Source organism: Oncorhynchus mykiss, chromosome Y (assembly GCF_013265735.2).
Source record: "Oncorhynchus mykiss isolate Arlee chromosome Y, USDA_OmykA_1.1, whole genome shotgun sequence".
NCBI lineage: Eukaryota > Metazoa > Chordata > Actinopteri > Salmoniformes > Salmonidae > Oncorhynchus > Oncorhynchus mykiss.
The window spans coordinates 43,230,117-43,256,573 of NC_048593.1; the positions used below are offsets into that span (position 1 = coordinate 43,230,117).

Consider the following 26,457-nt stretch of genomic DNA (forward strand, 5'->3'; position numbering starts at 1 on the left):
CTCTTCTCCTCTGTTCTCCTCCTGTCCTCCTCTCTTCTCCTGTTCTCCTCCTGTTCTCCTCCTGTTCTCCTCCTGTTCTCCTCCTGTTCTCCTCTGTTCTCCTCCTGTTCTCCTCCTGTTCTCCTCTCTTCTCCTCTCTTCTCCTGTTCTCCTCCTGTTCTCCTCTCTTCTCCTGTTCTCCTCCTGTTCTCCTCCTGTTCTCCTCCTGTTCTCCTCTCTTCTCCTCTCTTCTCCTGTTCTCCTCCTGTTCTCCTCTCTTCTCCTCTCTTCTCCTGTTCTCCTCCTGTTCTCTGTTCTCAGGATTAAAAGCCTTAAAGAAACCCCTACTAGACCAGTTTCCAGGAGGGGACCTTTGTTTGTGTTTTCTGTATGACTCAGTTATTATATGACTAGTATTTGACACACACACACACACACACACACACACACACACACACACACACACACACACACACACACACACACACACACACACACACACACACACACACACACACACACACACACACACACACACACACTCTCTCTCTCTCTCTCTCTCTCTCTCTCTCTCTCTCTCTCTCTCTCTCTCTCTCTCTCTCTCTCTCTCTCTCTCTCTCTCTCTCTCTCTCTCTCTCTCTCTCTCTCTCTCTCGCTCTCTCGCTCTCTCTCTCTCTCTCTCTCTCTCTCTCTCTCTCTCTCTCTCTCTCTCTCTCTCTCTCTCTCTCTCTCTCTCTCTCTCTCTCTCTCTCTCTCTCTCTCTCTCTCTCTCTCTCTCTCTCTCTCTCTCTCTCTCTCTCTCTCTCTCTCTCTCTCTCTCTCTAGAAGTGTCCAGTTCAATGCATCTCTCTCCTCTAATATGAATTAACCCAGAAATGCCAGGGTGTGTATTTGTCCATTTGTGTGTGTGTGTTCATCCATTGCCCTATAAAACCAATGAGAGAGTCGGAGCCACTCACATCAGCTGTAAGACACACACTCGTACACACACACACACACACACATACACACATACACACACAGGCAGGTAGCCTAGATCGCTGGTTCGAATCCCTGAGGCGGCAGGGTGGGACAAATCTGCTATGCTGCCCTTGAGCAAGGCAGTTAACCCCCAACAACAAGTTCTCACCTGGGGTCCGATAACATGGATGTTAGGGTTAGGGTTAGGATGTTAACCCCCAAAAACAAAACAAAACTTGTTAAACAAAACAAAACTTGTTAAACAAAACAAAACTTGTTAAAAAAAAAAAAAATTAGCAAAACAACTAAATATGACTAATATAATTGTATATTATAATATTTAGATGGGCGATTATGCTGCCATTAAGGCGCCATGCCTACTCAGGCTAGAATCTATTGATCTGAATAGATTGTTGAGAACATGATGTAACACAGATATCAATCAATCCTTTATTTAACTAAGAACAAATTCTTATTTTCAATGACGGCCTAGGAACGGTCAACTGCCTGTTCAGGGGCAGAACGACAGATTTGTACCTTGTCAGCTCGGGGATTTGAACTTGCAACCTTTCGGTTACGAATCCATACTCTAACCACTAGGCTACCCTGCCGACCCAATAAACAATAAACAGATCACTCTTCTAATCAATCAATCAATCAATCAATCAGAAACAATAAACAGATAGTCACTCTTCTAATCAATCAATCAGAAACAATAATTAGATAGTCACTCTTCTAATCAATCAATCAATCAATGAATCAGAAACAATAAACAGACAGCCACTCTTCTTATCAATCAATCAGAAACAATAAACAGACAGTCACTCTTCTAATCAATCAATCAATCAATCAATCAGAAACAATAAACAGACAGCCACTCTTCTTATCAATCAATCAGAAACAATAATTAGATAGTCACTCTTCTAATCAATCAATCAATCAATGAATCAGAAACAATAAACAGACAGCCACTCTTCTTATCAATCAATCAGAAACAATAAACAGACAGCCACTCTTCTAATCAACTAATCAATCAATATATTGATCTGTCCCCTCCTCAGGTGGCGGTGCGAACAGAGAGCGCGGTGAGGAAGCGGTCCCAGGCTATGCCCCGCCCCTCTAGTAAACGGCGGAGTCGCTTCTCTTCCCTCTGGGGGCTGGACACCACATCTAAGAAGAAGGTTAAAGGTCGACCCAGCATCAACCAGGTTCGTCACCGTGTTGCATTTTAACCCCTGACTCCTGACCTTTTAACCCCCTAACCCTTACTTCCTGGATATCACAAATAATGAAGAAAACAACGTGTGTGTGTGTGTGTGTGTGTGTCTGTGTGTGTGTGTGTGTGTGTGTGTCTGTGTGTGTGTGTGTGTGTGTGTGTCTGTGTGTGTGTGTGTGTGTGTGTGTGTGTGTGTTTGCAGGTGTTTGTTGCTGGGGGGGAACCAGTGAGCAAACCAACGGAGAGAAGGTTTGAAGATACGGCCAGTGAGAAATCGGTAAGAGTCAAAAGCATATTTTTCCCTCTAAAGGTGATGTGGTTAATTTGATTGTTTATTTCACTTTGTATATTATCTACCTTACTTGCTTTGGCAATGTTAACACATGTTTCCCATGACAATAAAGCCCCTTGAATTGAATTGAATTGAATTGAGAGAGAGTTGTGAGAGAAAGAGAGATCGTCTGACGACACAACTAGAGAGAACCCAGTGACAGAGAGAGAGAGTTGTGAGAGAACGAGAGATTGTCTGACGACACAACTAGAGAGAACCCAGTGACAGAGTCAGAGTTGTGAGAGAACGAGGGATCGTCTGACGACACAACTAGAGAGAACCCAGTGACAGAGAGAGAGAGTTGTGAGAGAACGAGAGATTGTCTGACGACACAACTAGAGAGAACCCAGTGACAGAGAGAGAGTTGTGACAGAACGAGGGATCGTCTGACGACACAACTAGAGAGAACCCAGTGACAGAGAGAGAGAGTTGTGAGAGAACGAGAGATTGTCTGATGACACAACTAGAGAGAACCCAGTGACAGAGTCAGAGTTGTGAGAGAACGAGGGATCGTCTGACGACACAACTAGAGAGAACCCAGTGACAGAGAGAGAGTTGTGACAGAACGAGGGATCGTCTGACGACACAACTAGAGAGAACCCAGTGACAGAGAGAGAGAGTTGTGAGAGAACGAGAGATTGTCTGATGACACAGCTAGAGAGAACCCAGTGACAGAGAGAGAGTTGTGAGAGAAAGAGGGATCGTCTGACGACACAACTAGAGAGAACCCAGTGACAGAGAGAGAGTTGTGAGAGAAAGAGGGAATCGTCTAGAGAGAACTAGGGAGGACTCTGAGTGTGAGAGCAACGAAGACGGCACAGTCTGCTCCATATTTCATGAACAAGGGAAGAGCCTGCTTTCACTGTCACCTGTCTTCAGATGGAAACGCACTCACACACACATTATGAAAACCCCCACTAGGATTGTGGGGGTTTAGAGTTCTCTCCACACACACCACGTGCCATACTGTGTGTTCTGGCAGAGGGAATGCGGGGGGTCGAGACTCTCTCCAGAGTTAGGTTAGGGGAGTGGTATGTGTATGTTACAATACCATGCAGCTGGCCTTCTCTCCACCCCCCACTAGTGTGTGTGAGAGCTGGGAAGATGGGAACAGACCTCCTTGGTGGGCTAGGACCAGGAGGGGAGCCAGATGGTACAGGGGAGGACTGGGGATTCAGGGAGTAGGGGGAGTTCACTCTGTCTGTCTGTCTGTCTGTCTGTCTGGTGTTAGACCTCTCTCTCTGTCTCTGTCTCTCTCTCTGTCTGTCTCTCTGTCTCTGTCTCTGTCTCTGTCTCTGTCTGTCTGTCTGTCTGTCTGTCTGTCTGTCTGTCTGTCTGTCTGTCTGTCTCTCTGTCTGTCTCTCTCTCTCTCTGTGTCTGTGTCTGTCTCTCTCTCTCTCTGTCTCTCAATTCAATTCAATTCAAGGGCTTTATTGGCATGGTGAGGCAAAGCAAGTGAGGTAGATAATACATAAAGTGAATATATAAAGTGAAAAACAATAAAAATTAACAGTAAACATTACACATACAGAAGTTTCAAAACAATAAAGACATGTCAAATTATATATATATATACAGTGTTTTAACAATGTACAAATGGTTAAAGGCCACAAGATAAAATAAATAAGCATAAATATGGGTTGTATTTACAATGGTGTTTGTTCTTCACTGGTTGCCCTTTTCTCGTGGCAACAGGTCACAAATCTTGTTGCTGTGATGGCACACTGTGGAATTTCACCCAGTAGATATGGGAGTTTTTCAAAATTGGATTTGTTTTCAAATTCTTTGTGGATCTGTGTAATCTGAGGGAAATATGTCTCTCTAATATGGTCATACATTGGGCAGGAGGTTAGGAAGTGCAGCTCAGTTTCCACCTCATTTTGTGGGCAGTGAGCACATAGCCTGTCTTCTCTCTCTCTGTCTCTCTCTCTGTCTCTCTCTCTGTCTCTATCTCTCTCTGTCTCTGTCTCTCTGTGTCTCTCTGTATCTCTCTCTCTCTCTCTCTGTCTCTCTCTCTCTCTCTCTCTGTCTCTCTCTCTCTCTCTGTCTCTCTCCCTCCCATACCTCTCTCTCTCTCTCTCTCTCTCTCTCTCTCTGTCTGTCCCTCTCTCTCTCTCCCTCCCCTACCTTCTCTTTCTCTCTCTCTCTCTCTCTCTCTCTCTCTCTCTCTCTCTCTCTACCCCCTACCTTATCTGTCTCTCTCTCTCTCCCCTACCTTATCTCTCTCTGTCTCTCTCCCTCCCCTTCCTTATCTCTCTCTCTCTCTCTCTCTCTGCCTCTCTCCCTCCCCCACTTTCTCTCCCCCAATCTCTCTCCCTCTCCCTCTCTCTCTCCCTCCCTTTCTCTCTCTCTCTCTCGCTCTGTGTTTCTCTCCCTCCCCCACCTTCTCTCTCTCTGTCTTTCTCTCTGTCTCTCTGTTTCTCTCTCTCTCCCTCTCTCTGCCTCTCTCTGTCTCTGTGTGTGTGTGTGAGATACCCCGTGTCTATGTGAGTGTGGGCTCCCCCATCTCTCTTTCTTTCCCACACACACACAGTTAAACAGAGGACCACCGAGGTAGACTGACACACTACCAGCGGACAGATGGAGATGGTACCGAGGGATGGGATGATGGATAGATGGAAAGGAGAGACAGACGGGATGGGAATTAGATAGATGGGGGATGGAGGGATGGAGGGATGGAGGAACAAAGAGATAGGAGGGAAGTAAGAAGGAGAGCGAGACAGAGAGACAGAGACAGAGACAGAGACAGAGAGAGATAGAGAGAGAGACACAGAGAGACACAGAGAGACAGAGACGGAGAGAGAGAGAGAGAGGAGAGAGAGAGAGACAGAGAGAGAGAGAGATACAGAGAGACACAGAGAGACACAGAGAGACAGAGAGAGATAGAGACAGAGAGAGAGACAGAGAGAGAGAGAGAGAGAGACAGACAGAGAGACACAGAGAGACAGAGACAGAGAGAGATAGAGAGACAGAGACAGAGAGAGAGAGAGAGAGACAGAGACAGAGAGAGAGACAGAGAGAGAGAGACAGGGAGAGATAAGGTAGGGGAGGGAGAGAGAGAGACAGAGAGAGAGAGAGAGAGAGAGAGACAGACAGAGAGACACAGAGAGACAGAGACAGAGAGAGATAGAGATACAGAGACAGAGAGAGAGAGAGAGACAGAGACAGAGAGAGAGACAGAGAGAGAGAGACAGGGAGAGATAAGGTAGGGGAGGGAGAGAGACAGAGAGAGAGAGAGAGAGAGAGAGAGAGAGAGAGAGAGCCTTCGGAAAGTATTCAGACCACTTTACTTTTTCCTGATTTTGTTACAGCCTTATTCTACACACAATACCCCATAATGACAAAGCAGAAACAGTTTTTTTACATTTACGTACGGAAGAAGTCAGACCCTTTACTCAGTACTTTGTTGAAGCACCTTTTGCAGCGATTACAGCCTGGAGTCTTCTTGGGTCTGATGCTACAAGCTTGGCACACCTGTATTTGGGGAGTTTCTCCCATTCTCCTCTGCAGATCCTGTCCAGCTCTGTCAGGTTGGATGGGAAGTGTTGCTGCACAGCTATTTTCAGCTCTCCCCAGACATGTTCAATCGGGTTCAAGTCTGGTCAATCAGTCTGGTTCAATCGGGTGCAAGTCAAGGACATTCAGAGAGTCTGGCAGGATGGCAGTCTTAGTGACAGGCAGGATGAGAGTCTTAGTGATAGGCAGGATGGCAGTCTTAGTGACAGGCAGGATGGCAGTCTTAGTGACAGGCAGGAAGGATGGTAGTCTTAGTGACAGGCAGGATGGTAGTCTTAGTGATAGGCAGGATGGTTGTCTTAGTGACAGGCAGGATGGTAGTCTTAGTAACAGGCAGGATGGCAGTCTGGCAGAATCGTAGTCTGGCAGGATGGTTGTCTTAGTGACAGGCAGGATGGTAGTCTGGCAGAATGGTAGTCTTAGTGACAGGCAGGATGGTAGTCTGGCAGGATGGTAGTCTGGCAGGATGGTTGTCTTAGTGACAGGCAGGATGGTAGTCTTAGTGACAGGCAGAATGGCAGTCTTAGTGATAGGCAGGATGGTAGTCTGGCAGGATGGTAGTCTTAGTGACAGGCAGGATGGCAGTCTTAGTGACAGGCAGGATGGCAGTCTTAATGACAAGCAGAATGGTAGTCTTAGTCACAGGCAGGATGGTTGTCTGGCAGGATGGCAGTCTTAGTGACAGGCAGGATGGTAGTCTGGCAGGATGGTAGTCTTAGTGACAGGCAGGATGGTAGTCTGGCAGGATGGTAGTCTTAGTGACAGGCAGGATGGTAGTCTGGCAGGATGGTAGTTTTAGTGACAACCAGGATGGTAGTCTGGCAGGATTGTAGTCTGGCAGGATGGTAGTCTTAGTGACAGGCAGGATGGTAGTCTGGCAGGATGGTAGTCTTAGTAACAGGCAAGATGGTAGTCTGGCAGGATGGTAGTCTTAGTGACAGGCAGGATGGTAGTCTGGCAGGATGGTAGTCTTAGTGACAGGCAGGATGGTAGTCTGGCAGGATGGTAGTCTTAGTGACAGGCAGGATTGTAGTCTGGCAGGATGGTAGTCTTAGTGACAGGCAGGATGGTAGTCTGGCAGGATGGTTGTCTGGCAGGATGGTTGTCTTAGTGACAGGCAGGATGGTAGTCTTAGTGACAGGCAGGATGGTTGACTTAGTGACAGGCAGGATGGTAGTCTTAGTGACAGGCAGGATGGCAGTCTGGCAGAATCGTAGTCCGTCAGGATGGTTGTCTTAGTGACAGGCAGGATGGTAGTCTGGCAGGATGGTAGTCTGGCAGGATGGTAGTCTTAGTGACAGGCAGTGGTGTAAAATACTTAAGTAAAAATACTTTACTACTTAAGTCGTTTTTGATCTGTACTTTACTTTACTATTTATATTTATAGCTTACTTGTCCTCCACTGCATTCTGATATACTGGAATTAGCTGTGTATTAAACTAGTGTTATTAGCTGTGTATTAGACTAGAGTTATTAGCTATATAATTCATGTTAATTAGAATGGAGTTATTAGCTGTGGAGTTATTGTGTTTTCGCAATCTCTGATCAAAATACGTTTGAATTGTGTAGAATACATAACATGGACTGCTGGTTGCTTGTTAAATTCCTCTGTCATGATTCTGTAAAACTACTGTACTGTATGTACTAGTATAACATGTTGTTTTGTAATAGTATGGAGTATTTCAGTCAATAGTATGGAGTATTTCAGTCAATAGTATGGAGTATTTCAGTCAATAGTATGGAGTATTTCAGTCAATAGTATAGAGTATTTCAGATAACAGTATTTCAGGTAATAGTATGGAGTTTTTCAGGCAATAGTATGGAGTATTTCAGGCAATAGCATTGAGTATTTCAGATAATAGCATAGAGTATTTCAGGTAATAGTATGGAGTATTTCAGTCCATAGTATGAAGTATTTCAGTCAATAGTATGGAGTATTTCAGGTAATAGTATGGGGTTTTTCAGGCAATAGTATGTAGTATTTCAGTCAATAGTATGGAGTATTTCAGGTAATAGTATGGAGTATTTCAGGTAATAGTATGGAGTATTTCAGGTAATAGTTTTGAGTATTTCAGGTAATAGTTTTGAGTATTTCAGGTAATAGTATGGAGTATTTCAGGTAATAGTATAGAGTATTTCAGGTAATAGTTTAGAGTATTTCAGGTAATAGTATAGAGTATTTCAGGTAATAGTATAGAGTATTTCAGGTAATAGTTTAGAGTATTTCAGGTAATAGTATGGAGTATTTCAGGTAATAGTATAGAGTATTTCAGGTAATAGTATAGAGTATTTCAGGTAATAGTTTAGAGTATTTCAGGTAATAGTATGGAGTATTTCAGGTAATAGTATGGAGTATTTCAGGTAATAGTATGGAGTATTTCAGGTAATAGTATGGAGTATTTCAGGTAATAGTATGGAGTATTTCAGACAATAGTATCTATTTAGTTTGTTATCATTGTAATTCCCTTTCTCCCTTAAACCTCTATTTCCATATCCAGAAGGAGGAGGGTTCATTGAAAATGATTCCCCAGGACAGCGTGGACAGTGAGATTTGGGTTCCTGACTACCTAGCCCCATCCTGGGTGTGTCTACCTAACGACCAGCCTGTGCTTGTCGTCATTCAACCAGGGGAGACTGCAGAAGATACCCTGGACGCTGTCTGCAAGGTGGGCTACTTAGATTACATAGATTATACATCTTACACACTACACCTAACAACCAGCTTGTACACAGTACCATTTTGTCAGTGTTAAATCAACATTTAAAGAGTTTAATTTTAACACTATCTCAGAGTACATACGGTCCCACTCTACAGAGTGTAAAAACTACTCTGATTATAGTGTTACATTATGATGAGTGTTGATGAAGCACTCCGTGGTGTCAAATTAATACTGCATTAGACTTGACTGTTACTTCTAGTGTTAATCTAGAGAGAACTCCTATTACTGTTACTTCTATTCTAGTGTTAATCTAGAGATAACTCCTATTACTGTTACTTCTATTCTAGTGTTAATCTAGAGTGTGTATATGGTGTGTACATAGTGTGGGTATAGTCTAGTGTGTGTATATAGTCTAGTGTGTAAATAGTCTTATCATAGTGTGTATATAGTGTGTATATAGTGTGTATAAAGTGTGTATATAGTGTGTATATAGTGTGTGAATAGTCTAGTGTGTATATAGCATGTATATAGTGTGTATATAGTGTGTATAAAGTGTGTATATAGTGTGTATATAGTGTGTGAATAGTCTAGTGTGTATATAGTATGTATATAGTGTGTATATGGTGTGTATATAGTGTGTATATAGTCTAGTGTGTATATAGTCTAGTGTGTATATGGTATGTATATAGTGTGTATATAGTCTAGTGTGTGTATACAGTGTGTATATAGTGTGTATATGGTGTGTATATAGTGTGTATATGGTGTGTATATAGTGTGTATATAGTGTGTATATAGTCTAGTGTGTATATAGTGTGTATATAGTGTGTATATAGTGTTTATGTAGTATAGTGTGTATATGGTGTGTATATAGTGTGTATATAGTGTGTATATAGTGTGTATATAGTGTTTATGTAGTCTAGTGTGTATATGGTGTGTATATAGTGTGTATATAGTGTTTATGTAGTATAGTGTGTATATGGTGTGTATATAGTGTGTATATAGTGTGTATATAGTGTGTATATAGTGTGTATATGGTGTGTATATAGTGTGTATATAGTGTGTATATGGTGTGTATATGGTGTGTATATAGTGTTTATGTAGTCTAATGTGTATATAGTGTGTATATAGTGTGCATATAGTGTGTATATGGTGTGTATAGTAAGTGCAAAATATGGTCAACTCACGTAGTCTGTGTAACCATTTAATCAACTTTTCAGTCTTATTTATCAATCTGATGGCTATTTATCAGCTGTTTGGCTTGTGGGTAGAAGGTGTCTCGAAGCCTGTTGGTCCAAGAGCATATGCTCTGGTGTCGTTTGCCGGACAGTAGTGAACTGGCTTGGGTGGCTGAAGTTCTGACAATTTTTAAAGGCCTTCCTCTGACACCCCCTGATATAGAGGTCCTTGATAGCAGGGAGCTCGGCCCCAGTGATGTACTGGGCCTTACTGAACCACCCTCTGTAGAGCTTTGTGGTTGAGGCCGCTGAATTGGTCTATACCAAGCGGTGATGCAGCCAGTGACGACGCTCTCGATGGGACAGCAGTAGAACTTTTAGAGGATCTGCCAAATCTTTTCAGCCTCCTGAGGCGGGGAAGGGGCGCTGTTGTGCTCGGGTGTGTGTGCACTATGTTAAGTCCTTAGTGACATGGACGCCAAAGAACTTGAAGCTCTCGACCCGTTCCACTACAGTGCCGTCGATATGGATAGGGACGTGCCTCCCCCCCTCTTTCTCCTGTAGTCCACGATCAGCTCCTTGGTCTTACTGTCGTGAGGGTGAGGTTGTTGTCCTGGCACCACACTGCCAGGTCTCTGACTTCCTCCCTACAGGCTGTCTCGTTGTTGTCGGTGATCAGGTCTACCGCCGTCGTGTCGTCAGCAAACTTGATGATGGCGTTGGAGTCGTGATTGGCCACACAGTCACGGGTGAACAGGCAGTACAGGAGGGGACTAAGCACGCACCCCTGAGGGGCCCCCCCATGTTGAGGGTCAGCATGGCGGGGGTATTTTTGCCTACCCTCACCACCTTGGGCCGACCAGGATCCAGTTACCGATGCAGGTGTTCAGTCCCAAGGTCCTAAGCTATAGTCTTGAACACTGAGTTGTAGTCCGTGAGTAGCATTCTCACGTAGTTATTACTCCTCTTGTCCAGGTGGGAAAGGGCAGTGTGGAGTGTAATAGAGATTGTGTCATCTGTGGATCTGTTTGGGGCGGAATGTTAATAGGAGTGGGTCTAGGGTGTCTGGGATGATGGTGGTGATGTGAGACACGAGAAGCCTTTTCAAAGCACTTCACGATTACAGATGTGAGCGCCACAGGATGTTAGTCACTTAATCAAGTTACCTTGGATTTCCTGGGAACAGGGACTACGGTGGTCAGTTTTAAACATGTTGGGATTACAGACTGGGACAAGGAGAGATTGAAAACGTCTGTGACGACACTTGCCAGCTGGTGTGCGCATGCTCTGATTACACAGTCATCCAGAACAACAGGGGTTTTAATACAAGACTCTGTATTGTTTTCTTTGAAGCATAACTATAATCAATCAATCAAATCAATCAATGTAGATGCAAAAAACACAGATATTAAAAACAATCCTAAAAAATCTACCTGCAGTAGAGCATGTTGGGAAATATAATAATGATGGGTGTGGCCTCCCAAGTGGCGCAACGGTCTAAGGCTGTATCGCAGTGTGTCACTACAGACCCGGGTTCGATCCCAGGCTGTGTTGCAGCGGGCCGCGACCGGGAGACCCATGAGGCGTCATCCGGGTTAGGGGAGGGTTTGGCCGGCCGGGATGTCCTTGTCCCATCGCGCTCTAGCGACTCCTTGTGGTGGGCCGGGCGCATTCACGCTGACTTGGCCTTCAAGGACATTCAGAGACTTGTCCTGAAGCCACTCCTGCATTGTCTTGGCTGATTGCTTAGGGCCGTTGTCCTGTTGGAAGGTGAACCTTCTCCCCAGTCTGAGGTCCTGAACGCTCTGGAGCAGGTTCTCATCAAGAATCTCTCTGTACTTTTCTCCATTCATATTTCCCTCAACATGACATGTTTCCCAGTCCCTGCCACTGAAAAACATGCCCACAGCCATGCTTCATCGTAGGGATGGTGCCATGTTTCCACCAGATGTGATGCTTGGCATTCAGGCCAAAGAGATAATCTTGTTTCTCATGGTCTGAGAGTCTTTAGGTGCCTTTTGGCAAACTCCAAGCGGGCTGTCATGTGCCTTTTACTGAGGAGTGGCTTCCATCTGGCCACTCTACCATAAAGGCCTGATTGGTAGAGTGCTGCAGAGATAGTTGTCCTTCTGGAAGGTTCTCCCATCTCCACAGATGATACTCTGGACTTCTGTCAGTGACCATCAGGTTCTTGGTCACCTCCCTGACCAAGGCCCTTCTCCCCAGATTGCTCAGTTTGGCCAGGCGGCCAGTTCTAGGAAGAGTCTTGATGGTGCCAAACTTCTTCCATTTCAGAATGATGGAGTCCACTTTGTCCTTGGGTACTTTCTGCACAAATGTTTTGGTACCCTTCCCCAGATCTGTGCCTTGACACAATCGTGTCTCGGAGCTCTACGAATAATTCCTTCGACCTCATGGCTTGTTTTTTGCTCTGACATGCACTGTCAACTGAGTGACCTTATATAGACAGGTGCGTGCTTTTCCAAATCATGTCCAGTCTATTTAATTTACCACAAGTGGACTCCAATCAAGTTGTAGAAACATCTCAATGTTAACACAATGAACCTGAGCTAAGGTATTTCTGTTTTTAATTTGTTTTAAATAAGCTAGCTAATATTTAACTCTTTTTTTTTTAACTAACAAAATGTGGTAAAAGTCTAGGGGTTCTGAATAATTCTGTTGTTCATACATATTTTACAAAGTTAACATTTTTCTTCCACTTTCACATTACTGATTATTTTGTGTAGATTGTTTGTAACACAACAACACATGTGGAGACAGAAACGTGTGTGAAAACCTTCTGTCCCTCTTTTCAACCGTGACATCTGGAACCAAGCTCTCATAACTTCAGTCTGAGCCAGTGTTTCAATCTCAGCAGCTTCAATATTAACATGAATTGGCTCTGGTGTTCATGTCTTTGCAAATTAATGTCTCTCTCTCTGTCTCTGTTTCTCTCTCTCTCTCTCTCTCTCTCTCTCTCTCTCTCTCTCTCTCTCTCTCTCTCTCTCTCTCTCTCTCTCTCTCACTCTCGCTCTCTCTCACTCACTCTCGCTCTCTCTCGACCCGTTTAACTTCTACCTCTCCATCCCTAGGCTCATAAACTGGACCCGTCTAACTTCTACCTGCGTCTGAAGGTGTGTGTAGAGGATCAGCTGCTGCTATATGTTCCCAAAATGGAAGAAGACATCTCTGATCTGGTGAGGGAGAATAGAAGGAATATGTTGGTTAAATAGGATACACTGTGCTGTTATTTTTCATAAATAAACCTATTCAACATAGTACCCTTATGGAAAAACCACATGCAGTTTTTTCACATGTGAAAATGCTAATTTGTTTTTTTCACATTGTGAAAATGCTAATTAATTTGTTCACATTTTGAAAATGCTAATTTGTTTTTTTCACATTGTGAAAAATATTATTTTCCACACGTGAAGAGGTGGTGTTAAATTTTTGTTGTCTCTTTTGCAAAATAGTGCCCTCTCACTTGGTGTTATTTTTTCTCACTGCTATTTGTATTATCAGTTAATCTAGCTATTCTCTCATTAATGATTTTATTTACTTATTTCAGCACTTTCAGGGTTTTCGTTATAGTTGTCTAATGTTGGTATTGTTCAGTTTCAATGTTACTCCTGAATCACTATGATAAGTATAGTCGTTTTTCTCAAGGTTATTTTTAAAGTCGAATCTAAACAACATTTTTTTTTTTTTAAATTGGGGGGTTTATCAGACCATGACACCTCTGTGGTGAGCAGGGTTTATCAGACCATGACACATCTGTGGTGAGCAGGGTTTATCAGACCATGACACCTCTGTGGTGAGCAGGGTTTATCAGACCCTGACACCTCTGTGGTGAGCAGGGTTTATCAGACCATGACACCTCTGTGGTGAGCAGGGTTTATCAGACCATGACACCTCTGTGGTGAGCAGGGTTTATTAGACCATGACATATCTGTGGTGAGCAGGGTTTATCAGACCATGACACCTCTGTGGTGAGCAGGGTTTATTAGACCATGACACGTATGTGGTGAGCAGGGTTTATCAGACCATGACACCTCTGTGGTGAGCAGCATTTATCAGACCATGACACCTCTGTGGTGAGCAGGGTTTATCAGACCATGACATATCTGTGGTGAGCAGGGTTTATCAGACCATGACACCTCTGTGGTGAGCAGGGTTTATTAGACCCTGACACGTCTGTGGTGAGCAGGGTTTATTAGACCATGACACGTCTGTGGTGAGCAGGGTTTATCAGACCATGACACGTCCCAAAAGTCTGTCTTTTCGAGAAAACGTCTGTAGCGTTCAAACGGTTTGTCCTGCAAAACTATTATGACCCCTCAATGGAAAGGGGAGACTCTACGACCCACACAAGTGTCATAGGACTTGTCTGAAGGTAACCTGTGGAAGATAGTTTTGTGTCTACAACAAAAACGGGTTACAAATTTGTAAAAATAAATAGGATTTTTCTTTGTTTTGACTATTTTCTACATTGTAGAATAATAGTGAAGACATCAAAACTATGAAGTAACACATATGGAATCATGTAGTAACCAAAAAAGTGTTAAACAAATCAAAATACATTTTTTATTTAAAATTCTTCAAAGTAGCCACCTTTTTCCTTGATGACAGCTTTGCACAATCTTGGCATTCTCTCAACCAGCTTCACCTGGAATGCTTTTTCCAACAGTCTTAGAGGAGTTCCCACATGTGCTGAGCACTTGTTGGCTGCTTTTCCTTCTCTGCGGTCCAACTCATCCCAAACCATCTCAATTGGGTTGAGGTCGTGTGATTGTGGAGGCCACATCATCTGATGTAGCACTCCATCACTCTCCTTGTTGGTCATATAGCCCTTACACAGCCTGGAGGTGTGTTGGTTTATTGTCCTGTTGAAAAACAAATGATAGTCCAGCTAAGCACAAACCAGATGGGATGGCGTATCTCTGCAGAATGATGTGGTAGCCATGCTGGTTAAGTGTTCCTTGAATTATAAATAATGTGCCTCTTACAGTGTCACCTGCAAAGCACCCCCACACCATCACACCTCCTCCTCCATGCTTCACGGGGGTGGTATTTCATCCAATAGATATGGGAGTTTATCACATTTGGATTTGTTTTAGAAATATTTTGGCGTCAGTGTGATCAGAGTTGAAGTATGAAGTTTACATACAGTCATACATACAGTCATTAAAACAAGTTTTTCAACCACTCCACAAATTTCTTGTTAACAAACTATAGTTTTGGCAAGTCGGTTAGGACGTCTACTACATCTACTATTTCCATGACACAAGTCATTTTTCCATTAATTGTTTACAGTCAGATTGTTTCACTTATAATTCAGTGTCACAATTCACAATTCCAGTGGGTCAGAAGTTTACATACACTAAGTTGACTGCCTTTAAACAGCTTGGAAAAGAAAATTCCAGAAAATGATGTCATGGCTTTAGAAGCTTCTGATAGGCTAATTGACATAATTTGAGTCAATTGGAGGTGTACCTGTGGATGTATTTCAAGGCCTACCTTCAAATTCAGTGCCTCTTCGCTTGACATCATGGGAGCATCAAAAGAAATCAGCCAAGACCTCGTAAAAAAAATCGGAGACCTTCACAAGTCTGGTTCATCCTTGGGAGCAATTTCCAAACGCCTGAAGGTACCACGTTCATCTGTACAAACAGTAGTACCATGGGACCACGCAGCCGTCTTACCACTCAGGAAGGAGACGCGTTTTGTCTCCTAGAGATGAACGTACTTCGGTGTGAAAAGTGCAAATCAATCCCAGAACAACAGCAAAGGACATTGTGAAGATGCTGGCGGAAACAGGTACAAAAGTATCTATATTCACAGTAAAACGAGTCCTATAGCGACATAACCTGAAAGGCCGCTCAGCAAGAAAGAAGCCACTGCTCCAAAACCGCCATTAAAAAGCCAGACTACAGTCTGCAACTGCACATGGGGACAAAGCTGGTGCACTTCACAAAATAGATGGCATCATGAGGCAGGAAAATTATGTGGTTATATTGAAGCAACATCTCAAGACATCAGTCAGGAAGTTAAAGCTTGGTCGCAAATGGGTCTTCCAAATGGGCAATGACCCCAAGCATTCTTCCAAAGTTGTGGCAAAATGGCTTAAGGACAGCAAAGTCAAGGTATTGGAGTGGCCATCACAAAGCCCTGACCTCAATCCCATAGAAAATGTGTGGGCAGAACTGAAAAAGCGTGTGCGAGCAAGGAGGCCCACAAACTTGACTCAGTTACACCAGCTCTGTTAGGAGGAATGGGCCAAAATTCACCCAACTTATTGCAGGAAGCTTGTGGAAGGCTACCCCGAAACGTTTGACCCAAGTTAAACAATTTAAAGGTAATGCTAACAAATACTTATTGAGTGGCTGTAACCTTCTGGCCCAATGGGAATGTGATGAAATAAATAAAAGCTGAAATAAATAATTCTCTCTACTATTATTCTGACATTTCACATTCTTAAAATAAAGTGGTGATCCTAACTGACGTAAGACAGGGAATTTTTACTAGGATTAAATGTCAGGAATTGTGAAAAACTGAGTTTAAATGCATTTGGCTGAGGTGTATGTAAACTTCCGACTTCAATATTAGGTGTCTCTAATATGGTCATATATTTGGCAGGAGGTTAGGAAGTGCAGCTGAGTTTCCACCTTATTTTGTGGGCGGTGTGCACATAGTCTGTCTTCTCTTGAAAGCCAGGTCTGCCTACGGCGTCCTTTCTCAATAGCAAGGCTATGCTCACTGAGTCTGTACATAGTCAAAGCTTTCCTTCATTTTTGGGTCAGTCACAGTGGTCAGGTATTCTGCCACTGTGTACTCTCTGTTTAGGGCCAAATTGCCTTCTTGTTTATTCTGTTTTTTGTAAATTCTTTCCAATGTGTGAAGTAATTATCTTTTTGTTTTCTCATGATTTGGTTGCGTCTAATTGTGTTGCTGTACTGGGGCTCTGTGGGATGTTTGTGTTTGTGAACAAAGCCCCAGGACTAGCATGCTTAGGGGACTCTTCTATTGTGTGTGTGGCAAGCTTACAATGATGGCAAAAAAACAACATTTGAGATGATGTGCTGACTCTAGTGCTAGAGGGGGTACGCAGCTGGAGGTTGAATGTTTGAAGCGATACGTGACTATAAAAAGTTTGGTAACCACTGCTGTAGGGCAACGATGTCAAGATGGAATTTGTATTTGTAGTCCTGGCAACTGGACCTATTTTGGAGCACCATTATTTTCTTACTGAGATTTACTGTCAGGGCCCAGGTCTGTCAGGGTCCAGGTCTGTCAGGGCCCAGGTCTGTCAGGGCCCAGGTCTGTCAGGGCCCAGGTCTGTCAGGGCCCAGGTCTGTCAGGGCCCAGGTCTGTCAGGGTCCAGGTCTGTCAGGGTCCAGGTCTGTCAGGGCCCAGGTCTGTCAGGGCCCAGGTCTGTCAGGGCCCAGGTCTGTCAGGGTCCAGGTCTGTCAGGGCCCAGGTCTGTCAGGGCCCAGGTCTTGTCAGAATCTGTGCAGAAAATCTAGGTGCTGCTGTAGGCCCTCCTTGGTTGGTGACAGAAGCACCAGATCATAAGCAAACAGTAGACATTTGACATCAGATTCTATTAGAGTGAGGCCGGGTGCTGCAGACTTTTCTAGTGCCCGCGCCAATTCGTTGACATATAAGTTGAAGAGGGTGGCGCTTAAGCTGCATCCCTGTCTCACCCCACGGCCCTGTGGGAAGAAATGTGTGTGTTTTTTGCCTATTTTAACCACACACTTGTTGTTTGTGTACATAGATTTTATAACGTCGTATGTTTTACCCCCAACACCACTTTCCATCCATTCGTATAGCAGACCCTCATGCCAAATTGAGTCTAAGGCTTTTTTGAAATCAACAAAGCATGAGAAGACTTTGCCTTTGTTTTGGTTTGTTTGTTTGTCAATTCGGGCGGCAGAGTAGCCTACTGGTTAGAGTGTAGAGGCGGCAGGTAGCCTAGTGGTTAGAGTGTAGAGGCGGCAGAGTAGCCTAGTGGTTAGAGTGTAGAGGCGGCAGAGTAGCCTAGTGTTTAGAGTGTAGGGCCATTAACCGAAAGGTTGCTAGTTCGAATCCCTGAGCTGACAAGGTAAAGATCAGTCATTTTGCCCCTCAACAAGGCAGTTAACCCGCTGTTCCTAAGCATTGTTTGTTCTTAACTGACTTAGTTAAATAAATAAAGGGTGTGCGGGGTGAATATGTGGTAAATTTGGTAAAAAAGCTATTTGATATTTGCTCAGTACATTGTTTTCACTGAGGAAATGTCTATAATGCAGATGATTTCCATCTCTCTCTTCCTCTGTCTTTCCATCCATCCATCCCTCTCTCTCACTCGCTCACTCTCTTCCTCATCCATCCCTCTCTCCATTGCTCTCTCTCCCTCATCTCTCTCTCTCTCGCTCACTCTCTTCCTCCATCTCTCCCTATCTCTCTCTATCTTCCTCCATCTCTCTCTCTCTCCCTTCTCTCTCTCTCTCTCTCTCTCTCCCCATCTCTCTCTCTTTCTCTACCCTCTCTCTCTCCCCCTCTCTCTCCCTTCTCTCTCTCTCTCTCTCTCTCTCTCTCTCTCCATCTCTCGCTCTCTCTCTCTCTCTCTCTCCCTCACACTCTCTGTAATGTGACATTAGTATTTATCCATGGTGACTTAAACACACTAGGCTACTGTTTCAGTCTGTGTATTCATAAACACACTAGGCTACTGTTTCAGTTTGGGTATTCATACACACAGCTGTGTGTTCACATGCATGCCACTGCTGAGGGCACTAAGAGGTCAAAGGTCAAAGGTAACGTTAACGAAAGCTGCTGGGCAAATACACACACTCTTTGTTTTTGAGGTGTAGGGTCTGGGGTGAGGTTAGGGTCGTTAAAAACTGGAATGCTGTGAAGCATGGCCACATCAGAGTCTAGTTGTTCTAGAAAATACTTGATATGGGATTTGAGGTCATAGCTTTCCGACTGTTAAACTCTGAAACGCAATCGGTAAGATTGCTTGTGGTGATGTTGAGACGCTGAGACATTTAACGACCATCTATGATCTCTAACACAGATCTGATCTCTAGCACATACAGCGCAAAGTATTACAGCCTTATTCTGAAATAGATTAAATAAATAAAACATCTTCATCAATCTACACTTAATTACTACTTAAAATGACAAATGTATAAAAAATAATAAAAACATGAAATAAACGTATTTACATATTACGTATTTACATATTACGTATTTACATATTACGTATTTACATATTGCATATTTACATATTGCGTATTTACATATTACGTATTTACATATTGCGTATTTACATATTACGTATTGACATACTACGTATTTACATATTACGTATTGACATACTACGTATTTACATATTACGTATTTACATACTACGTATTTACATATTACGTATTTACATACTACGTATTCCAACCCTTCGCTCAGTTGCATCCTGTTTCCATTGACCATCCTTGAGATGTTTCCACCTGTAGTGAATTCAATTGATTGGACGTGATTTGGAAAGGCACACACCTGTTTATATAAGTTGACAGTGCATGTCAGAGCAAAAAAAACAAGCCGTGAGGTCGTAGGGATTGTCCGTAGAGCTCCAAGACAGGAGACAATCTGTGGAGTCGGGCCTTGGTCAGGGAGGTGTCCAAGAACCGGATGGTCACTCTGACAGAGCTCCAGAGTTCCTCTGTGGAGATGGGAGAACCTTCCAGAAGGACAACCATCTCTGCAGCACTCCACTAATCAGTAATTTATGGTAGATTGGCCAGACGAAAGCTACTTTGCAGTAAAAGGCACGTAACAGAACGCTTGTCTAAAGTCTCTCAGACCATGAGAAACCATATTCTCTGGTCTGATGAAACCAATAGTGAATCTTTTGGTCTGAATGCCAAGCATCACGTCTGGAGGGAACATGACACCATCCTTACGGTGAAGCATGGTGGAGGCAGCATCATGCTGTGGGGATGTTTTTCAGCGGCAGGGACTGGGAAACTTGTCAGGATCAAAGGAAAGATGAACGGAGCAAAGTACAGAGAAATAGTTGATGAAAACCTGCTCTAGAGACCTCAGACTGGGGCGAAGGTTCACCTTCCAACAGGACAATGACACAGCCAAGACAATGCAGGAGTGGCTTCGGGACAAGTCTTTGAATGTCCTTGAGTGGCCCAGCCAGAGCCCAGACTTGAACCTGATCAAACATCTCTGGAGAGACCTGAAAATAGCTGAGCAGCAATACTCCCCATCCAACCTGACAGAGATTGAGAGTATCTGCAGAGAAGAATGGGAGAAACTCCCCAAATACAGGTGTGCCAAGTGTGTAGTGGTACACCCAAGAAGACTTGAGGCTGTAATGACTGCCAAAGGTGCTTCAACAAAGTACTGAGTAAAGGGTCTGAATACTGATGTTAAATTGATATTTTAGTTTTTTATTTTAATACATTTGCAAAAAAATCGAAAAAACCACTTTTTGCTTTGTCATTATGAGGTATTGTGATGTCATTATGAGGTATTGTGATGTCATTATGGGGTATTGTGATGTCATTATGAGGTATTGTGATGTCATTATGAGGTATTGTGATGTCATTATGGGGTATTGTGATGTCATTATGGGGTATTGTGATGTCATTATGGGGTATTGTGATGTCATTATGAGGTATTGTGTGTAGATTAATGAGGGGGAGAAATCTATTTAATCAATTTTAGAATCAGGCTGTAACGTAACAAATTGTGGAAAATGTCACGGGGTCTAAATACTTTCCGAATGTTCTGTATCACATGATCTCTAATACAGATATCAAACGTGATCTCTAATACAGATATCTAACTTGATCTTTAATACAGATATCTAACGTGATCTTTAATACAGATATCTAACGTGATCTCTAATACAGATATCTAACGTGATTTCTAATACAGATATCTAACGTGATCTCATATACAGATCTCTAATACAGATGGTTTGCTGAACTAACCTAACATGATGTGTAACCTTCACTGACACCCCAATAATTGCGTTGGCTCCCTGAGCTAATGCCTGGGCTTAAACTCAATGGGTCAAAGCAGTTTTTGAGGAGTACAAATTACCAGCTATACATGTGTCACGGGAAGGATTTGAACCCTGGTCTCCCACGGGAGAAACCAACATCTTGATGGTGAGAGTGAAGTCTCAGGGCAGGACTAGGTCATGATGTCCAGTACGACAATGAGACTGATTGTATCCTCCTTTTTCTGCAGCTCTACAAAGAGATTGAAATATGTCCCAAAACCACCAAGCTGATCCGCTTCGACAAAGCTGAGTCCTGCACGCTGGGATACGGTAGGTCTTGCTCAGTTGATTGGTTTAGAAGTTTTGTGACTCCCCAATCTCCATCGTTCATTGCAGTTGTCTGAAGCTCATTTCTTTCTGATGTAGTCAGACACTCCACTAGTAAAAGTGGGCAAAACTCTGAAGTGAAACGGTAACAAGTGAACCGTCATATTTGTGTATTGAAAATCTAATAATGAATTTGGTCAAGTTAGTGTTAGAGAAAACCTGTTTCCCATCAATAATGATAAGCCTTCGGGTATAGACGACCTTGATGAGAAACTGTTATCCATCAATAATGATAAGCCTTCAGGTATAGACGACCTTGATGAGAAACTGTTATCCATCAATAATGATAAGCCTTCGGGTATAGACGACCTTGATGAGAAACTGTTATCCATCAATAATGATAAGCCTTCAGGTATAGATGACCTTGATGGGAACCTATAGAGAATGGTAGCAGACTGTATTACCACCAGGTATAGACGACCTAGATGGTAAACTATTGAGAAAGGTAGCAGACTGTATTACCACCAGGTATAGACGACCTAGATGGTAAACTATTGAGAAAGGTAGCCGACTGTATAGCCACCCGTATTTGCCATGCCTTTAACCAAAGCCTAAAGGTGTGTGCGTCCACAGTTGTGGAAGGAAGCTAAAGTAATTTCACTACCTAAACACAGTAAGGAACCTTTTTTTACTGGCTCTAACAACCGACCAATCAGCTTGCGGCCTGATCTTCGTAAACTGATTTTGTTTTGAACAAATAAAATGCTATTTTTCCGAGAACAAGTTAACTACTGACTTTCAGCATGCATATAGAGAAGGGCACTCCGCTTGTACTGCACTGACTCAGATGACCGATGATTGGCTAAAAATAAATTGATAATGAGATGACAGTTGTTAGATTTCAGTGCAGCCTTTTGCTGTTATTGATCATAAACTGTTATTGAAGAAACTCACTTGCTTTGGCTTTACATCACCTGCCATCACATGGTTGGAGAGTTAATTAGCCAATAGAACCCAGAGAGTGTTCTTTACGGGAAGCTTCTCTGAACATCAGATACGTCCCTCAGGGCAGTTGCCTTGGGCCGTTACTCTTCTCTAATAATGAGTAATGATTTGCCACTGGTCTTACAAGAAGAAGCTAAAATGACTATGTATTCTGATGATTGCTGTACTCTACACATCAGCACCTACAGCCAGTGAGCTCACTGAGACTCTTAGTAAGGTGTTACAGTCAGTGTCAGAATGGATCATTAACAATAAACTAGTCTTCATAAGTATATCTAAAAAACCAAAAGCATTGTGTTTCGGTTCAAAACATTCTCTTAGACCTAAACCTCAAACTGGAGTTGTGTATAAAGGACCTTTGAACAAGTTAAAGAGGAGGAACTCCTAGGAGTAACACTGAATGGTCAGCTGTCATGGTCAAGTCACAATGTGATGGCAGGTGATGTAAACATGGTCAGGTTGAAGCTGAACTCCTAGGAGTAACACTGAATGGTCAGCTGTCATGGTCAAGTCACAATGTGATGGCAGGTGATGTAAACATGGTCAGGTTGAAGCTGAACTCCTAGGAGTAACACTGAAGGGTCAGCTGTCATGGTCAAGTCATATTGACAACATCGTGAAGATGGGGAGAGGTATATCTTTTATAAAAAGACGTTCTGTGTTTTTGACACAAAGATCAACTGTACTAGTTATTCAGACTCTGGTCTTCTCCCATCTTGATTACTGTCTGGTAATACGGTCAAGTGCAGCAAAGAAAGTCCTAGCAACGTTGTAGCTCAAAACGGAGCAGCACGCCTCGCCCTTAACTACACACACAGAACTGACATCAACAACATGCATGATAGTCTTTCCTGGTTGAGGGTTGAGGAGAAAAGAGACTACTTATCTTCTAATCTTTTTGAGAAACATTTGTGTCTTGAAAATTCTTAACCACTTGTATATTCTATTTGTAAACAGTTTAAGCAGACATAAATACCCCACCAGGCAAGCCATTATGGGTTTCTTCACAGTACTCAAACCAAAAACAGATTTAGACATATGAACATGTACAGTACCAGTCAAAAGTTTGGACACGCCTGTTGGAAAAGCATTCCAGGTGAAGCTGGTTGAGAGAATTCCAAGAGTGTGCAAAGCTGTCGTCAAGGCAAAAGGGTGGCTACTTTGAAGAATCTAAAATATACATTTTGATTTGTTTAACACTTGTTTTGGTTACGACATGATTCCATATGTGTTATCTCATAGTTGTGATGTCTTCACTATTATTCTACAATGTAGAAAATCGTTTTTAAAAAATAAAGAAAAACCCTTGAATGAGTAGGTGTTCTAGAACCCTGGAATGAGTAGGTGTTCTAGAACCCTTGAATGAGTAGGTGTTCTAGAACCCTGGAATGAGTAGGTGTTCTAGAACCCTTGAATGAGTAGGTGTTCTAGAACCCTGGAATGAGTAGGTGTTCTAGAACCCTTGAATGAGTAGGTGTTCTAGAACCCTGGAATGAGTAGGTGTGTCCAAACTTTGACTGGATCTGCATATATGAATAGTGTGTAAATAGTATTTTAACTCTTGTGTGTAAAGAGTAAGTAACTATTTTATTCGAATGTAATGTCCTTGTCTATAACTGTTCTGTACTTTGTCATGTATTTCTACGTTTTTTTATGTTTATCATATATTTATACCCCAGGAAGAGTAGCTCCTGCATGTGCACTAAGCTATTGGGTATCCTGATAAACTAAATCTCTCTCCAGGTTTCTCCATAGCAGTAGTGGACGAGGAGGGGACTCAGCAGCTCCATATCACTGAAGTGAATGCAGGAGGACTGGCTTCTGCTAAAGGTACAAAAACACACACCTGAAAATCAAACCGACAACCCTCCGGTTGAAAGCTTGTTTCTCTAACCTTAGTAGTACACGTCAACCCCTCTTAGACGTGCTGCAGATAGGCCCCTTATCTCTCGTACCCATATAAGCCCCATTTCTGGACTAAATGCACTTTCAAGGACCTAATCTGGGTTCGGGAAACCAGCCCATAATGCATAGAGCTGACATGATAGTCTACTCTGTCCCCCTGTTGGGAGGAGGCTAGTTCACCGTGAGGTTGTAGCTGGATGTGATCTCATGCATTAGCATTGTAAATGATGCTAGCGGTGGCTAGCTGGAATCTAATGCATTAGCATTGTAAATGATGCTAACGGTGGCTAGCTGGAATCTAATGCATTAGCATTATAAATTGTGCTAGCAGTGGCTGGCTGGAAACTATCGCTTTGGCGTTATAAATTATGCTAGCAGTGGCTAGCTGGAGGCTCTATGACTTATTCTCCACGGAGAAGTCAGAAATATAGAGACCTTCTGGCAGAGAGACAATACTAAAATACATTTTGAAAATATTTAAGTAGAGCATGCGATGGAGTGTGTGTGTGTGAGGGAGAGAGAGTGTTTGTGTTCAGGAGAATGAATGGTAATGCACTAGTGGTAGGCCTGAGGGTGTGTGTGTGTGTGTGTGTGTGTGTGTGAGAAGGGCAATTCGAAAGCATGAAAGACCAGAGGGTGTGTTAGGAAACCAGGCCAGTGCTGGACAAATAGCCCCACGTCTCTCTGTGACATCATTACACACACGTAGAGCTAGAGGGGCGATAACCCTCTTTGTCCAACAGAGACTCTCTCTCTACAACTGACATATACACATCTCAGACAACTGGGTCACGCCTTCGGGCCGTGTGTGTGTGTGTGTGTGTGTGTGTGTGTGTGTGTGTGTGTGTGTGTGTGTGTGTGTGTGTGTGTGTGTGTGTGTGTGTGTGTGTGTGTGTGTGTGTGTGTGTGTGTGTGTGTGTGTGTGTGTGTGTGTGTTCAGAGCTTGAATGGCAATGAGAAAGGATTAATGGTAGGCTTTGAGGGTGTGTCTGCACTCCAAAGCCTGTTCATTCTCAGTGCATTATTCCAGCCATAGCACTGCTTCTATCGGAAGGGATGTGAATTGAGATTGACGTCTGGCCCTATAGGGACGCTCGCTGCTACAGTAATAACAACGTGTGTATATTCTGTTTTATTCGCTCAGACAGTCATTATAACCTCCCTACCGACTGGCCTGGGTGTCTGTCCTCTTCTATGTAGTATTTAGACATGCCACTTTCATACAAAGAAACTTAATGTAGTGCAAACACTTATACGTGTATGAGGGGGCCCCCCAGGGGCGAATTGAACCCACAATCCTGCTGTTGCACCATGGGAGTCTACTTTACTGAGCAAAACAGGATCCTGCATCGGGACAGAGGCAAGAGCAGAAATCCAAGACTGCTTTTCACAGTCCAATTTGCATAATTTGATTTAATCGATTCTAATTGGCTGGCTATTTGATTGTTAATTACCAATTAGGACTGCGCAGACACGGTTGGTGAAAGGAGGCGGGACTAGAGCCAGTCAATCAAAGGGCTTTGTCCAATACAATGCATTCTTCTTTCCTTTGTTCAGGTAACCGTCGGTCTATGTGTTAGTGGATAGGAAAAGACCAGGTGTCCACCACACTACATATGGTTTACGTTAATCCAACGGTGTTCGGATTAGTGGTTGCTTCAAGGAAGGAGGCAAGAAAGGAAGCTTCTTTTTCCTTATCTGTCTAGAGCTTGAGTTAATCCTACAGCAGTTGGAAAAAAAGTAGAGAGGGAAATGGAGAGAGGGAAGAAGGAAAAGGAGAGAGGGAAGAAGGAAAAGGAGAGAGGGAAGAAGGAAAAGGAGAGAGGGAAGAAGGAAAATTAGAGAGGGAAGAAGGAAAAGGAGAGAGGGAGAGAGGGAAAAGGAGATAGGGAAGAAGGAAAAGGAGAGAGGGAAGAAGGAAAAGGAGAGAGGGAGAGAGGGAAAGAAGAGAAGGAAGAAGGAAAAGGATGGAGAGAGGGAAAGAGGGAGAGGGAAGAAGGAAAAGGAGAGAGGGAAGAAGGAAAAGGAGAGAAGGAAGAAGGAAAAGGAGAGAGGGAGAGAGGGAAAAGGATGGAGAGATGGAGAGAGGGAAAAGAAGAGAGGGAGAGAGGGAAAAGGATGGAGAGAGGAGAGAGGGAAAAGATAAGAGGGAGAGAGGGAAGAAGGAAAAGGAGAGCGGGAAGAAGGAAAACGAGAGCGGGAGAGAGGGAAAGGTCGGAGAGAGGGAGAGAGGGAAAAGGTTGGAGAGAGGGAGAGAGGGAAAGGTTGGAGAGAGGGAAAAGGTTGGAGAGAAGGAAACAAACAATAGTGAAATAAATGTTTTGTTAAATAGATTTCTGTTGTTGTTGTTGATATATAAGTGAAGATATATGTCAGTTTTG

General features: G+C 43.3%; 1 protein-coding gene across 4 annotated transcripts in view; it reads left to right on the forward strand.

Annotated features, from left to right (window-relative positions):
- The window catches only part of tiam1a (TIAM Rac1 associated GEF 1a), a 177,416-nt gene that overhangs the window by 95,471 nt on the left and 55,488 nt on the right, over window positions 1-26,457 (forward strand). For all 4 annotated transcript variants that reach the window (XM_036967214.1, XM_036967217.1, XM_036967215.1 and 1 more), the window contains 6 exons: window positions 2,001-2,147; window positions 2,358-2,432; window positions 8,501-8,668; window positions 12,930-13,034; window positions 21,088-21,169; window positions 23,915-24,001. In XM_036967214.1, coding sequence (XP_036823109.1) covers window positions 2,001-2,147; window positions 2,358-2,432; window positions 8,501-8,668; window positions 12,930-13,034; window positions 21,088-21,169; window positions 23,915-24,001 — 664 coding nt within the window. The remainder of the gene's footprint in view (window positions 1-2,000; window positions 2,148-2,357; window positions 2,433-8,500; window positions 8,669-12,929; window positions 13,035-21,087; window positions 21,170-23,914; window positions 24,002-26,457) is intronic.